Source organism: Epinephelus moara, chromosome 1, assembly GCF_006386435.1.
Source record: "Epinephelus moara isolate mb chromosome 1, YSFRI_EMoa_1.0, whole genome shotgun sequence".
NCBI lineage: Eukaryota > Metazoa > Chordata > Actinopteri > Perciformes > Serranidae > Epinephelus > Epinephelus moara.
In genome coordinates, this window is record NC_065506.1 from 40,521,552 (window position 1) to 40,538,391 (window position 16,840).

A 16,840-nucleotide genomic window follows, 5' to 3' on the forward strand; every position below is an offset into this window, starting at 1 on the left:
GATAAGATAAGCCTCTATTGATCCCCAGAGGGAAAATATAGGTTGTTGCAGCAGCAGAAGGACACAAAAATGAACAGATAAATGGAGAAGGTATAATAATAATAATAATAATAACAGGTATATAAAACAAAAATTAGAATAAAAGTAAATTTAGGAACTATACAAGAGCCTCTAAAGACACATTTAAAGGCAAAAATGTTAGTGGTGTGATGCGATTAGAAGCAGTAAAGTCAGAAGTGTGTAAACAGCATACACCAGACTACTATATAATATGATTAAGTAGTGATAGTTAGTGTTTGTCTGTGTTTAAGACTATATATTTAACTGTATAACATAATAAACAGCATAACATATTAATAGTAGTATGGGATATAATATAGTCTATATATATATATATATATAGATAGATAGATAGATAGATAGATAGATAGATAGATAGATTATATAAGTTTAAATCTAGAATAGTATGACATGTATAACACATAATATCAAATACAATATATCCTAGTATAGTATATATATTTGCACATTACCATACCACTTCCTTGCACTGCCCTCATCCCCACTATAAATCAAAGACTCTCTAGGTAGGCTATATATGTTTACAAGGATTTGTTTATAAGTAATGGTATATATTGTTTGTTTTTACTGTATTTTATTTCATTTTATTCTTTTCTAATTTAATATTTAAATGTCATTTCTGAATAGGCTACATTTGATTGCTCAGCCTTGTGTTGTAGAGTGATAAAAATAAATAATAGTATATAATAGTTAATAGATCAGCGGTTGGTTCCCAACTCGTGGCTTGCAGTCCAAAAGTGGGTCGTGGTTCCATTCTGAAAGGACCGCAAGAGACATGTCAAGTTTGTAAAAAAACCACTTTATTTTTTAAGTACAGTGAATTTCTGGCACAACACTGTTATGTCGAAGTGACTAACGGATAGCTGCTTGACAGAGACAGCAAACCAGCTTAACGACATGGACAAATGCAAGTATGACACTGAATATATTAAACTGTGTGGACCTTGAATTAATGACTAAGGAGAAATCTGGACCCTGTGTCTGGACCAGTTGGAAACCACTGTAATAGATAGTAGATATAGTGGAATATAATGGATGTGGCATGCCAGAGGCCCACTGCATAATGCAAGCATGTCTGTGGCTTTTAAATAGCCTCTAAATAGTAAAATATAGTATAGTATAGTAGCCTATAGTATATTAAACTTTTATGTCGTGCTGATTTTGCACATCACTGTACCACTTCCTTTTGTAGACTACTACCCTTTGTATCTATTCATATACAGCATGTATATAAGGATTTATGAGTACATGTGTATATGGTTAGTTTGTTGCTGTATTTTACTTCGTTTTATTCAATTCTTATTTTAATATTTGTATATATGTTGTGAATGGGATACAACTTAAACTTTATTGTGCAACGCATTGTTGTAAAAGGACAAAAAATGAACCTTATAACCTTGTATAGCATGCAATGAATAATAAATATAGCATAAGATATAACAAAAATGTAACAGACGTAGCACGCCAAAGGCCACTGCATTATGCAGGCATCCCTGTGGCTTTTAAATTGGCATCTAAATAATCTATGAATTTGGCTTCCTGCAGTTTGCTTTATTCTTTTTATTGGGGTTTTCAAAGTTAAACATGCATTGATAATAGTATAAAAGCGAGAACAGAATTTCTGATAAAGAAAATATTCAACAAATAAAAAAAAATCTAAAGGGTCATACATGTATAGAAAAGACACGAGCATGGCAGACAAGTTTGGAAAATGTAGTTTTTACAAATAAAATATATGATTTTATTTAAAAAATAAAATAAAATAAAGACTGAAGAAGGAAAAAAAATATTAAAAAAGATTTAAAGAGATGGAAAAAAAGGGGGCATAGAAAATCTTTGCTCTTTTTCAACTTTGATCGCGCGACTTTTATTATGAAAACCACAGAGCGGAAGTTGTACGTTGCCTGTCGCCAGTCCAACAGTAGGAACTTCTCTTCGTTCCTACACAACAAGATGGACTGGAATGAGGACGAAAATGTGAGTCGGTTTCGTATTCACTAGCTAACTGCTTCTGTTACCTGTGTTTATACTCTGTCACCTGGTGGAAAATTACCTGACGTAGTTTGTCCTTACAGTATTATTTCCGGCTGTTAGCATTTACTCGCTCGGTTGCTGTTTAATTTGAGCGTGTCGGTAAGTTGCTGTAAGGCGGAATAACCTGTCTTCACTGAGACACATCGACACAGACGAAGCAACTGTCAATCTGCTAGCTTCAGTGGGCGTAGTTAGCCTGCTGCTAGTTACCTGGGGTTAAACAGAGGCTAACGTTAGCTAGCTAATCTCTCCTCAACCCTCAGATTTAGCTAATTTCCTTCGTGTTAACGCATTAACGTCCACGTCAGGGGAAGTCTGTTTGACTTGTCTGGGTGACATGATAATGCGTTGACAGCTAACGGATGTGTTTAACCATTTCTTTGCGTAGTTACCTTTACAGTCTACGTCTGTATTGACGACACTGCAATCCTGTTTTACAGCTAAACTCCGGGCTGTTTTCCTGGTTGTCTTTAAGTTAGCTGCATGTGTTCATCCAAATCCACATGTGTTTATAATTATTACACCCAGACAGCGGCTTGCCTCTGCCATATGTTAAGTTAGCCATCTGTGCGGATCATGGCAGCAGATTGTCAGGAGTCTGACCGTCAGCATCAACATCAGTCTGACAGCATCCCTAAGCAGCCAGGGGCAGCTGTGGTAAAGGAGTAGTTCACCACAGGATACAGTATTAACCCATTAACTCACAGCTATGGCACTGACAGCAGACAGCTAAACCAAAAATATACCCCAAGTATTCGCATACAAACCTCCTCCAACCATTTCTATTAACATCTTCAAAACTAATGTAAAATGTGTATCACACTCTTAGTCAGCTCAGTAGGAGTGGGTGGAATTGATAACAATGTCTCTAACAGTATATTTAATAATCTTGGGACTGCAACCAACAGTTATTTTTATTGTGGACTAATCTGTCAGATCTTTCTTTTTTAATTTATTGTTCCTTTAGTCTCTGAAAAACTGAAAATGTTCATTACATTATCCCAAAACCCGTGGAAACACCATCAGTATTCAATAAATATTCAAGTTACAGTGATATGAAATAGAATATATGGTATTTTCGTTTGATAATTCACTCAAATGCTTAAGTCAGCTATTGTTTCAGCGCTAAATTTTATATCAAGATCTCTGACTATATAGTAAATGGGCTTGAAATGTCTCTGTCTCTCTCTCTCTCTGTCTCTCTTTCTGTCTGATCGTGTCATACGGATTACTGTTAATTTATCATGTTGATCTGTTCTGTACGACATCTATTGCACATCTGTCCGTCCTGGAAGAGGGATCCCTCCTCAGTTGCTCTTCCTGAGGTTTCTACCGTTTTTTTTCCCCGTTGTGAGGGTCCTAAGGACAGAGGGATGTCGTATGCTGTAAAGCCCTGTGAGGCAAATTGTAATTTGTGATATTGGGCTTTATAAATAAAATTATTGATTGATTGATTGATTGATTGAAATAGTTTGTTGATGTAATATCCAGACAAAAATGTCTATTTTTTTTCCAAATTATATACCTTATATATTCACCAAATTATATACCATACCTTACCTAATCAATGACTAATTGACTATTAAAATAATCGGTGACTATTTTAGTAGTCGACTAATCGGTTTGATGCATTGTCATAGAAAAGTACTATAAAAGTACCCCAAAATACTCTTATTTCAGCTTCTTATGTTCAAATATTGGCAGCTTTACACACTCTCCCATGACGGTGAACTAAAACCCTTTGGTGTGAGTACGAAACAAGACATTAGATGACATATTTTTGTGGTTTGGGAGCATCAGACCGACAATTTTCAACATTTTAACACATTTTTCGATGAAATGATTAGTCGACTAATCGAAGAAATAATCGACAGATTGGTCGACAGTGAAAATAATCGTTAGTTGCAGCCCTATACCAAATACATTTACTTCAGCACATTGATGCAAATATCTTAGTAAAAATCAAATGTTGTCATTAAGAGTTCTTGTTCAGTTATTCTTAATATTGCCTCTGGTCTAATGCACCCAGAGATAATAAAGTGATAGCTATTGTACCAAGGTAAAAAACAGTTTAGCAAAATCCCTGACGACTGAGAAAAACCTCACAGTATATATTATTGTCATACTGTCTAACACTACAGCTCATGCACAAAAATCTAAATGTTTTGTAGCTGTTTGCTGCAGTTCAAAAATGTTCGCTTTTTACCATGTTATCACTTATTTTAGACAGTGACACCTTACAAATAAAAGATGCAACTTAAACCCAGGAGCAGCTGGGTGACCTCAGTGAGCGGTCAGCTGGCTTTCATCCCGTTAAGGCTGCAGGAGTGTCATTATGTGACTGGCTCTAATCAGCAAAGCTATTGTTCTCTGCCAATTTAAGATCTCCACGTGGACCACTTTCCACTCAATCTGTGTGTTTTCCTTGTACGTGTGTCACAGGGTCACGGCCACATGCATGACGGCTGTCAACACGGACATGGAGGTCATTCTCACAGCCACGGGCCGAGAGCAGCGCACCCCTTCATGACAGGTTTTCACGGACAGTTCGCCAAGAACACAGATCAGGCGATGGACATCAGTCAGCAGCCAAAGAGACGGTCGCACATGGATGACAGCGGCAGCTGGGACATAGTGAAGGCAACCCAGTAAGTAAAGGAACATTAGCTCTGGAAGTGGTGATTGTCAAAGAAGTTAAATAAGCAGTGAATGTTAAATAAGTTTGACTAAACCTTTTTTTTTCCCAACCTCTCTGTTCATCTGATAGCTCATGTTTCTTGACCTATTGGACCTCTATTTAGAGATGTTGCTCTGTTCCTAGATCTATTATCAATAGAAATTATTGCCCAGACTACAATTAAACCCAAGTTGTAATAAAATAGAAATTTCCTTTGTTAAAAATCCAGAAAGGCCTTTTGCTGAGTGTACCATTATATATTGTGCAACCAGATCAACATCTTGATACTCTTTTTCTAAGGTTCCAGATGACCCCGTAAAACCTTTGTAGGATAAAATTATGTGTCCTTAGGCAGGATCAAAAACTGTATTTGGCCTTAAACATTTAGTGTTAAAAATATTACCCTAAACTTAATAAAATATCTAATTTAGATGTAGCATATTAAAAGTATCTCTTGAATGGTTTACCACTGCAGCTACACAGGAAATGATCTACAATAACTCTTAGCCTCAGATTTAAACATGACAAAAATGATAATTTCTGCTTTCATTTTGTTTTCTGTGTTTATGTCCTTAAATAAATGCCCCTCAAAAATTGCTGCCCAGGTTTTGTACTAAAATGTATTGGGAAGATATAAGATTCAAATATATTCAAACTATGGAGCACACAGGTAACTACACCCTATGTTTCTTTACCATGAATATCTGTCACCGACAAGTGTTGAGTCAATATATTTGCACTGGAGTTGCGCAACAAAACCCAAGGAACGTACAAAGTCTTTCAGAGGTCTGTGTTTAATTATCAGTTAGAGGGCGATGATTCATTTTGTCCAGTTTGAAAGCAGTTTAGAAAGAAAAGAAAGTAAAGGCTGCACAAACCTGTCAGTGTGCTGTAGCTGAGATTATTACACAGCCGTACTCGCAGTTAACTGATCAGTGAGGAGAGCAAAGGTCGCTCCTCTTGTAAGACGGGCAAATGAAAGAAAAGAATTTGCAGAGCTGCTCCTATCTGTCTGTTCATCTCAACGTCTGTCAGAGGAATCCATGTACACATTACATACAAACCAATATCAGCATACTAGAAAATAGTAACAAAATTTATGTAATGCAAGATCTGTAACAATTACAGAAAGGGAAAGAATATAAAAAGTAAAACAGAATAGAAATATTTAAGTAATATATTAGAAGGACACTTGTAGCCTGCAGACCTCTGCTAAGGCCAATAGTCTTCTATGAAATGCAAATCTGCTAGTGCCTCTGCTATATGTCTGGTTAATATTTTCTTAATATCTCCGGTGGGGTTTATTGCAGACAATTAAAATTTGGACGTGAGTTAGAGTATGATTAGCTGTATAATATGCGTGTGTTTTGATTTCTATAGGCACCTCAGTTTAAGAAATAAGTGTTGTTAGAATTGTACTGGTTCTCCCATTAAGACTGCTTTCTGTGTGAAGTTTGGGCACCTCCATGTGTAGGCTAACAGACACTAAAAACTAAAAAAGTGAATCCAAATACACATCTCTTTTCATGTCTCTCCATATTGCTCTGTTTCGTAGTAGCTACTACAACCCACAAGCAGTGAAGTGTGTTTTTATATCACCGGTGTGGTTCATTTGAGTAGATAAACTTTTGTAAACACCCCTGTGGGCAGAATGAGTCATCCAACATTTGAAACAGTTTACAGAGAGAGAAAAGACATGGGTTTTGATGTAAAAAATACTCTATATTTGGTCTATAACAAGAGATGAATGATCAATTAGGACAGTCAGAGACACCAGATTAAATCTGTGAAAATGTATTTCTCATTTCACTGAGACTTTAAGATGTATGACATCTATTCCATAAAGGCCAAAAGCCCTATCTCGCAATGTTGACCAAAGTGAAAAATAATTTGTGTAACTGCCCTGTGATTTGGACCTGCTCCAAAATGTTGTTTGTTCGTCCTCGGCCCATGTATCACACTTCCTCTGAGTCTCATTAAAAACTGTGCCAGTAGTGTTGCTGACAAACAAACCAGCAAACCAAACAGAAAACATGACCTCCTTGGCAGAGGTAATAAAGCAATTACAGGTACAAGCGAGGTGAGCTGCGAGCTGGGGTCACATTTTTATCACACAACCTGAAGCTGTTATTAAACGAACTTGATTTTGTACTGGAACTCACAGTTGACAGTTTCCTGTCTGTCAAGTGGCTTCTAGTTGGAAATGTGTTGTTATTTCTGCCTTGCTTTAACAGGAGTTTTGTTTATTTTAGTTCTTGTTCTGTATTTTATTTATTTGTTGTAGGTCAGTAGTTATTATAATCGGTGTGCTTATAAACTGTTTTTCTGTCTTTGTTCCTGTCAGGTTTGGTATCCTTGAGCGTTGTAAGGAGCTGGTGGAAGCAGGATACGACGTCAGGCAGCCAGACAAAGAGAACGTCACTCTGCTGCACTGGGCGGCCATCAACAACCGCGCAGAGCTTGTCAAGTAAGACCTGTTGTTATAATGTCTTTCTCACTACAACAGACTTACCAAAGAGACATGAGGAATTTTTCTGCAGGTTACTCACCGTATTTGTCCAAACACAGAGACTGTCTTACCTGAGTAGTTGCCCTGTGTCACTGCTTAGTTTGAGTGAAATAAGGGAAAAACATTGTACTGTATGATCAGGTAAATGAGATGCAGGGCCATTATATTTAAATTTATTGAAATTATTTATTTAGTATCACATGTTGCTTACCCTACTGGAAGTTAGAATTGCAACACTCAGAGTAAATGTAAATAGATTGGTGTTGCTGCTGTTAGTTAACCATCATGTTGAAAACAAACAGCTTCAGTACAGTCGGTCCTTCCTCAGGGACTTCATATATGTTATTTCTCACTGTCAGAAGAGTCTGAGATGAAGCACAGCGCTTTGAGCAATAACAAACGACCTCACAGAAAACATCTAGAAAAGAAATAGAGACAACTGAACTGAAAAACAACCACCTCCAACATGAAATGTTCTGAACTGTTGACACCGATTTATGTTTCAACACTGATTTGCTCTCTGTATCTTCCCCGACAGGTATTATATTTCTAAAGGGTCGATAGTTGACCAGCTTGGAGGCGACCTGAACTCTACTCCTCTTCACTGGGCCATAAGGTGAATGAACGACCACACAGGGATTGATTTGCTGTTGGTCTGCCTGTCTGTTTGAGATTTTATTAAATCCTGGTTTGATTGTTTGTATATCATTTATCTGTCAAAGAAATGTAAAGAGGAATATTTTAAAATCAAAAATTATCTTTAATTTCTGCAGCTTTAGGCTGTATCCTGGGGTCTTGTTTATGAGTGAGGGTAAAATAGAGCGTGGGATGGACAGGTTGTTATGTGAGATGTCAGCAGTGATTGGAACGTTGTGGTGAAGAGGGAGCTGAGCCAGAAGGCAAAGCTCTTCATTTATCAGTCCATCTACATTCCGACCTTCACCCATGGTCATGAGCTTTGGGTAGAAACTGAAAGAATGAGACTGCAAGTGCAAGCAGCTAAAATTTGCTTCCTCTGTAAAGTGGCTGGGCTCAGCCTTACAGACAAGGTGAGGAGCTCAGTTATCTGGACGGAGCTCAGAGTAGAGCTGCTGCTCCTTTGTATGAAAAAGGGCAGGTTGCGGTGGTTCAGGCATCTGATCAGGATGCCTCCTGGGTGCCTTCCATCAGAGGTTTTTTGGGCACATCCAACAAAACAGAGGCCCCGGGTCAGACCCAAAACATGATGGAGGGATTGAATTTCTCATTTGGCCTGGGAAAACCTCTGAGTCCCCAGGTGGAGCCGGACAATGTTGCTGGGGAGAGGGATGCCTCGAATACCTTGCTTAGTTTGCTGGCTTCATGACCTAGCAGCGAATAGTTGGATAAAAATGGATGGATGGATAAATGAGTAGTTATTTTGTCTTTATGTTTTAAACACTACACCAGTATGCTGACCGGTTATATAGACGGAAACACAGATCCAAGGTTTGGCTTTGATCTTCAGATTCAGACATTCCATCTCCAATGGATTCCCAGTTTGCATTTATCAGACATCACAGGTTACATTTGACAGAAATTGGAGAGACTTTATTCGTAAATAGTAGGTAGTTTTATGACAAAATGTGTAACAACTGTACCAACTGAAATGAAACATAAGACAATTGATGATTTGTGTCTGACTGGCTGAAGTGCTTTCTGTATGTAACTGATTCAGTTCAGTGCTCCCTCCATAAAGCTGTCTGTGGTTTTTGTCAATGATGAGGCAGGGCCACCTCTCCATGGTGATCCAGCTGATGAGATACGGAGCAGATCCCTCCGTCGCAGACGGAGAAGGTTACCGCTCTCTCCACCTCGCCATCCTTTTTCAGCACATGGCCATCGCAGCTTATCTCATGGCTAAGGGACAGGTCAGACTCCACGCACACACAGACACACACTCTAGATCCTATTACACTGTAACACTCGCATTTGTGTTAACAGTATTCTCTCATTGCATTAGTTGAGGTTGCTTAGAGCAAGTTTATTATTCCTGGTTGGTAATCCTCTCATTTGGTTCTTTGCCTCCAGGAAGTCGATGGACCTGACTGCAACGGACAAACACCACTGATGTTAGCAGCCCAGAAGATTATTGGGTAAGCACCGTAATCCTTTATAAATATACTTTAAACCTCACCATGAATATGTAAATATTATTTAATAGTTACACTATTTACATTTGCAGTCGGTCTGAATCTAAAAGCAACCAGCACATGTTGTCTGCCCACATGTTTTACATGAAATCACAGTGTATTAACTAACAGAGATGAACAAAAAAGGATACATCTTTTGACTTCTTCTTTGCATTGATAAAAGAAAAATGCAGGAATTTTAGATAGTGTTAAAGTCAGAAAAAAAACAATTCAAAATAGAAAAGTTGTGTAAGTTGGCTACATCACAGCTGTTTTAATATTAATAAAATAAATTGTTCTTAAGATGTAAAAGCACAGACCACAACTGTTGAACAGTCCAGAGACCAGTGGTTAAATATCTTATGAATATGAAGTTATTACACGATCTCTTGACATTAGTATTGAGACAGGTTGTTAAAAACAAAAACCATTTCTTGTTCTTCTGTCTTCTTGTTCTTCTGTCCCAGGCCTGAACCCACAAACTTCTTAATCAAGAATAACGCTTCTGTGAGTGCTGTGGACAAAGTGAACAGAAACACTCCGCTTCACTGTGCCGTGCTGGCAGGAAACGTAGATGCCGCCCACATCCTGCTGGAGGCTGGGGCCAGCGTGGACGCAGAAAACATCAACGTAAGTCTCGCGGTGAAGGTTCCAATCTGCTGTTGCGCTGTGATTAACACATGCTACTAGTCAGAAACTTATTTCTCTCAGCAATAAATGACTAAAGCAATCTGGCCGTTGAGCAAGCTGTGAAAAAAGATATGCCTGGACTTTTGTGACCATCTGGCATCAACAGTGAATCCATTTGCACTTTGTTGTGAGTGCAGAATGTTGAAGACATAGAAGGATTTTTAGTTTAGTTTATCAGCAGTTGTCACAGATGGGGTGAAAGACAGACTGCATAGAAAGGTAGACTGATAGTCCCCCTCCTTCACTGTGCAGAATGATGCCCATGCAAAGTTTGACACTAGAAAGCTATTTTCACATTTATCAGCTGAGGTCAAAATGCTTCTCTGTGCTCTCCTAAAATCTGAGTGTAAAATTCATCCGAACTATGTTTGTAGCCAAACATAGTTCAGTGTGCAAATTAAATGAGTGTGATGTGAAACTCGAAACCTCGGGTGCACAGAAACTAAAAATGGACATTGCGGTTAAGTAGGAGACATGTTATGTCATTGAATAAGAAGAATACTTCACCTCACAAGTCATCATTTGTATGTCAGTTACTCACCTTTCTCTGTGACAGAGAAAATTCTTGATGAGTCAAAGTCATAGGGGGCTGCATCAAACAACGGCAGCACTACATCAGAACATCTGTTTACAAACTCTCACACAACTTATTTATCCAATCGTAAACTCAGTACTTCTCAACCACAAGTATGTTAGCTTGGGGGATGAAGTGCTCCTTTAAATTACTTGCAGCGTGAACAGTGTGTGTGTTCAAAAGCGGCACAATTCTAGACACTTTTTTAATCCTTTTATTTAGAATTGAATCAATAATGAAGCATGTGTCTTTGTGGTGTTTTTAATGTTTCCTCTTCAGGGTCACACTCCCATCGACTTGGCCCACCAGGTTCACAGCCCGCTGCTCATCCACATGCTCAACCACATCAAACAGGACCGGATTCGCTCCAACTCGCGCTGCCTGCGGATCGTCAACAGATACAGGGTACACACATACTGCAGACCACACACATGACATCTTGAGTATAAACACAAAATGTCTGCTCACACATAAAACAAAACAATCCCCAGTAAATTGTAGAAAAGTGTAACTGTAGCACCATCCTGTTGTATGTTACCAGGTCTTTCTGCAGTTTCTGTTCTGCACTGCCATGTTTGGAAGTGTGGGCGCCATAGTGGACATGAACTCAGAGTCGTGGTTGCTTAAAGGGATCCTGCTGGCCTGTGTGATAGGTGTACTCAATCTGGCTTCAAGGTGAGAACACATTTCACTGTTATGAGTTCAAATTGCATTGAGAAAGAATTGTTTTTAAATTGCTGATGTGCTAAATCTGCATGTTGTACAAACCAGGTGTTTGTCATTTAATAAGGAAATGTTTGTGTCTCAAAAGGAACTTCCCAAGTCCAGCCTTTCAGACACTCCTACCAGCTACAGCTCTCATGGCTTCAGTGTTCTGGATGCTCGTCACTTGGTGCCTCTGGTTCCTCCCAGATATCCTTTCTTTGAGGGAACCAACACCCTAAAACAGTTAGAAAACATTTGTGATGTTCCCTACAAATCAGGGTTTGTTTCATTGTAGGGTGGCCGTTCCTCTTGCCTCTAGAGGACGGGTCAGATGGACTTTAGCAGGAGCTACAGTGGATTTTACTGGCAAAAAAAGATCAGGGATCCTTCACTATGTCAGTCGATCAGAATCAGAGAGTGAGAACATGTCTCAGAGACCAATTTTTACATTCACAGGAGGCAAAAAACAGACCAAAATGCTATAACGCAGGTTGCATTTTAAGTATGATATGTTACCAGTTTCACCAGATATTAAGCTTGTCCAGACATTTATAAGTTATGGGATGATGAAGTTAACAGGAAACTAAACTGATTGTCTTGTCTGTGTAAGGAAACCATACCTTTTTGGCTGCGTTTATTGTCGTTTCCATAAACACATTGAGTAAGCAAGGCTGCACAGACCTTAACCTTTGACCCTCACATGGGCCCAGCGCCACAGTTCAGGTCTTATTCACTCTGAATGCCACTGCTCTGCTCTACTACTACCTCCGCACCTGCAGGACTGACCCAGGCTTCGTCAAGGCAACCGAAGAAGAAAAGAAAATGGTGGGAATGCATTCAAACACCATCATTCGACACTGAATGATGTTGTCAATCAATTTCAATTCAATCAGTTTTATTTATAAAGCCCAATATCACAAATCACAATTTGCCTCACAAGGCTTTACAGCATACGACACCCCTCTGTCCATAGGGCGTGTTAGTGTTTTACGCACAAGTGAGCAGAGTTTTGTTTTGTTTGTGTCGCCAGAATGTGTTGGTGTTGGCTGAAGCTGGCTGTCTGGACCCCAGAATATTCTGCACTTCCTGCATGGTGAGGCTCTGAACTAGACTTGCACTGATTACCATTTTTTTGGGCCGATCCCAATTTCCGATTTGCAGAATGCTTGGACGGCCGATTCCGATTTTGGCCGATTCCGATTTCTTTCTTTTTTTTCAAACCACTTTACAGCACACAAGATATTGCAATATTTTCTATCTTTCCTTTATTAGAGCACTTTAACCAAGATACAACCAGCTTTCCAATAATCATCTCAAACAAACAAATAAAAACAGTGACACAGGTTAAGAAACATTTTCCTTTTTGCTCAAATAGAACTTCAGGTACAGTATCAAAATAAGTAAGTAAAAAAGGCATACATAAATAAAAACATAGATAAATAAAATAATAATTCTTGGTGTATAGCATGTGTGGGTAATTTCTTGAATAGATAAAAAAGGAAATATATCTCCTGTGGAAAACTGACAGGTCTTCACATCTACAAAGTGCAGTGTTATGGACATTCTTATTTTAACAACTAGATTTTAACATTCGGACATGTGCCTTGTCAGTTTCAAGCGGCACAGTGCAGCAGTGAGAGCTCTGCAGTTGAAATTAACACGGTCAGTTAACAACTCTCTCCCTCTCTCTTTTGATGTGTGCGTGAAGGATTAAGGTGAGAAGCCGCCCATGTTTCACTTCCTCACATCGCCCAAGCTGTGAGTTGCACATGTGCGTGTGTGCGCGCTGCTGATGTTAAACAATGTCAATCATGCGGCGCGGCGGGAATTTGTCCAGAGTTTTAAAATTGGCATATTTTAGACTGACCGGACCGTCGCAGGTCATGGCCAATCCTGTGAAAACCGGCCCAATTCCGAGCGCTGCCGATTAATCTGTGCAAGTTTACTCTGAACACAAAACCATTTTTCCAGCACTGTTCCATCAACACAGACACTGACAACCTGCTCTGTTTTACATTGCTTTGTTCACAGATAAAGAAACCAATGAGAACGAACCACTGCTTCTACTGTGACGGCTGTGTGGCGAAGCAGGATCACCACTCCATCTGGACCAACGGCTGCATCGGTACGACAGATTGTAGCAAGTGACAAGTGATCGCAGCCGCCAGAAAATACAATAATGTGTTTCTAGTTTGAGAGCATGAACATAAGCAGTCATCAAAATATGTTATTCTAATAACTGAAAAGGTTTCATCTCCATCTGGATCTGCATTAAACATGTAAAAGACATGTTAAACATTCTTCTGAGGATGTGTTTTGTGCAGTTTGACTTAATTGGACGTGATTAGTTATAGTCGCCAACATCTGTTACAGTATTAGCTCGCCTAGAAGCTTGCACTCTTCTGTTGAAGGTGATGTTTCATCTAACACATTTGTTGTCTTCCAGGCGCGAGGAACCATCACTACTTCATCTTATTTCTGTTCTCCCTCATGCTGATGGGAGCCTGGATGTTCTACGGTTGTCTCACATGTGAGTGACTTCACACACAGTGTAATAACAGTATCGGACACGGTTTCATATTTACATTCGATACACATGCCTGTGCTGTTTGTATTTTTTTCCAGACTGGTCGACTCACTGTGTGCTGCATTATGAGGAGCAGGGCCTGTGGGGCGTGGTCTCCGCCCTGGTCGGCTGCTCCCCCTGGCTGCTCAGCGTCTTCCTGCTGACGTTCTATCACACCTGTTGGTCTGGCTTAACTCTGCTTCTGCAGCTCTACCAGGTGAGTGCAGGCTTAGAGGCTGTAAACAACTTCCTGCAGATCTCAGAGATCCTGTGAACAGTGCTCTCCGTGTGAAGAAGAGGAACTGACATGAAGACTCTCAGAGTCATCTGCCCTCATAAATTAAATACACCATCAGTAGTTGTTTTTTTTGGTAGTCTTGTAAATGCCTTAAAAAATCTGCAAATGTGAAATAATGTGATATCTTTTATATTCTAATTGCTGATAACAATTATTATAGAGATAACTTTAGTAATGATTAAGTTATGGTACAGATGGGTCTCAAAAAACTTCCACATTTATTGCGGTAGGCAGGCATTACTGGGAAATCCCCACTGGAAGCGAGATGTGAGCAACGTGTCATTCAGTCCACACTGACCTGTAGTTCGTAGACGTCTCAGCTGTCTGTCAGCAGAAGCTATCGTGAGCTTGGTGGACAGTAGCTGACTTACCTGCCTTCACCAAGCTGACCGACGGCAGACATTTGCCTAACCAAAACAGTTTTCATGTTGGCTCCATGGGAAGAAATCAACATTGTTTTTGTGTATTCATTATTTGATTTTATTTCGTGTCCACTGTGCAAATGAGGGGATTCAGTCTGAAACAGGCGGGCTCACAGACAGACTGGGAGCCTTGATCAGTCAATGTAGATATGGTTAATAAGTTCAAACACATATACAGCAGGATATCTGTGTGATTTAAACAGCTGTCTGTGAAGATTATGCTTCCCTTAATGTGACAAAAATAGACTTGAGGTGCTTCTTAAAATGCTTTCAGTGTGAATCGGCTGTTAAGACACTGTTTCTTGACTTTCTTTTCATCCCTTAGATTGTCGCATAATGAAGTATACCACCTAGTGACAAGAGAGGCCAAACCTGTTTAGCCAGTGCATTTAATCTCATTCTGTTTTCGTCTAGTGACCTTCTCTGTTCATACACAGAGAGTGTCTGCTCTGTGCTGGTGATGACTGATGTTTGTCCTTTGTGTCTGAGCAGATTGCCTTCCTGGGACTGACCACAGCCGAGAGGACGAACCTGACGCTTCACCAGAGAAAACTCCGACAATCAGTCTCCCTCAGACAGAATCCATACAAGTAAGTTGATAGTAGTCATCAGTCATTGTTTGTCTTCTTTGCATGTCACAATCTTTTAAAGCAAAGTTACAGTTTGCTCTACACATGTCAGTGCAGCTCTGTGATGCCATGTGCTTTATTTCAGTTGGTAAACAGTTTAAATCAATATTTAATGTAGGGGATTAATGTCTTTAGTTAATGGCTGTGTTGTAATTATGACGCAGCGGGAGCTTTATGCTTTGCAGTCAAGGTCTTGTGCAGTAAGAAATGTCTTCTACTACATTAAGCCCTGATTTATTATTAATACCACTGTGTCAAACATGACATTTAGTCTCTATGGAAATAAAATCACGACTTAAATCAAATTGAACATGTGTAAGCTGGTGTTTGCAAACCTCTACTGAGAGCTTTGTAAATGTGCAACTACATGTGCAAATGCACGCTGAAAAATGTGACTCAGTGTTCAGACATTTTTCAAATTTGCATCTGCATTAAATCATACGTTTGTCTAAAAGAATAATCAGATGCTTAAATAGATTGTTGTGGTTATTAAAGCCCAAAAATGGCTTGTCTGAAATAGTGTGACCCTGTATGCTGCCGTTCTCAGTGTAGAACTCCCACAGGCGTTGATGTATTTGCACAAATTCTGGTTTGACAAGGTCGAGGTTTAATTTTACTTCTCCTGGGCTCGAAATCGATAAAGGTCTAATGGCAGTGGCAAATCTGTACCTGGTCAACATATCCAACACCACTAAGGTATATCCTGACAGTAAGTACAAGTTATCACTTTACTCTGACTGATGGTCCTCTCCTGACTCATCTCTCTGCAGTCTGGGCGTGGTGAGGAACCTGCTGTCCTTCTTCCAGCTGCGTTGTTGTGGCCTCTTCAAACCGCCCATCATCGACTGGACGCAGCAGTTTCCGCCCGGCCGCGACCAGCACATGTTCGGACACACCGACATGGTCTGACCTCCCCTCCACCCCACGCTCAGGGTCAAGGGTCAGACTTTCAAAGTGGTTCTGGACCAAAAGCACAAAGTGTATTTATTTATTTTTTTAACAATTTGGCTCCTTATAAAGAGAGACCACTATACGAGACGCTGGTAAAACACAAAGCATTGTGTAGATATCGTTTGATTCAGTTGCTCTTTGTACAGCCTGCTGCTGCCTTATACTTGACCAATGTAAGTGAAATGAAAATCACAAATGTGTTTATTTGGGTGAGGTTAAACCTTAAAAGGCCTAAATCAGAATTGAAGTTTTGAGATGTTTTATATGAACACATCAAGCCTATTTTTTATCATCTGTTCTGGAGGAAAAAAAGAATCTTTGTACGTGTACACAGTTGGTTTCATGACTTTTGTAAGAGTTGCATGTGTTTAATGAATGACCACTATAGTACTTCAATAAAGCAATGTTGTGCCTGTCTTTTCAACTACCTCTGTGTGGACTCACAGACCTCTACATACAGGTGGTGGACAATAGAACAGCGGCACAGTGATGCAGTGGTTAGCATTGTCACCTCACAGCAAGAGGATTCCCGGTTCAAACCCCCAGGGTGGGGG

The 16,840-nt window shown here is 39.6% G+C and overlaps 1 protein-coding gene across 1 annotated transcript; it reads left to right on the forward strand.

Moving 5' to 3' along the window:
• The first annotated feature begins 1,982 nt into the window (after positions 1-1,982).
• zdhhc13 (zinc finger DHHC-type palmitoyltransferase 13) lies at positions 1,983-16,713 on the forward strand. Its single transcript, XM_050043407.1, has 17 exons — positions 1,983-2,058; positions 4,558-4,763; positions 7,137-7,259; positions 7,840-7,917; positions 9,046-9,190; positions 9,351-9,415; positions 9,919-10,081; positions 10,995-11,120; positions 11,257-11,390; positions 11,527-11,627; positions 12,121-12,245; positions 12,451-12,513; positions 13,452-13,545; positions 13,867-13,950; positions 14,046-14,203; positions 15,199-15,296; positions 16,106-16,713. The coding sequence occupies exons 1-17, from the start codon at positions 2,035-2,037 to the stop codon at positions 16,242-16,244; spliced, it is 1,926 nt and encodes a 641-aa protein (XP_049899364.1). The 5' UTR covers positions 1,983-2,034; the 3' UTR covers positions 16,245-16,713.
• The last annotated feature ends 127 nt before the right edge of the window (positions 16,714-16,840 follow it).

What these genes read in the sequence shown, in the direction of transcription:
- zdhhc13 (XM_050043407.1), top strand. Translation starts at nt 2,035, where the DNA reads ATGGACTGGAATGAGGACGAAAAT. An exon ending in GCAGCCCAGAAGATTATTGG is followed by an intron (nt 9,416 to 9,918) that starts GTAAGCACCGTA and finishes CTTCTGTCCCAG; the next exon opens with GCCTGAACCCACAAACTTCT. An exon ending in TGCTTCTGCAGCTCTACCAG is followed by an intron (nt 14,204 to 15,198) that starts GTGAGTGCAGGC and finishes GTGTCTGAGCAG; the next exon opens with ATTGCCTTCCTGGGACTGAC.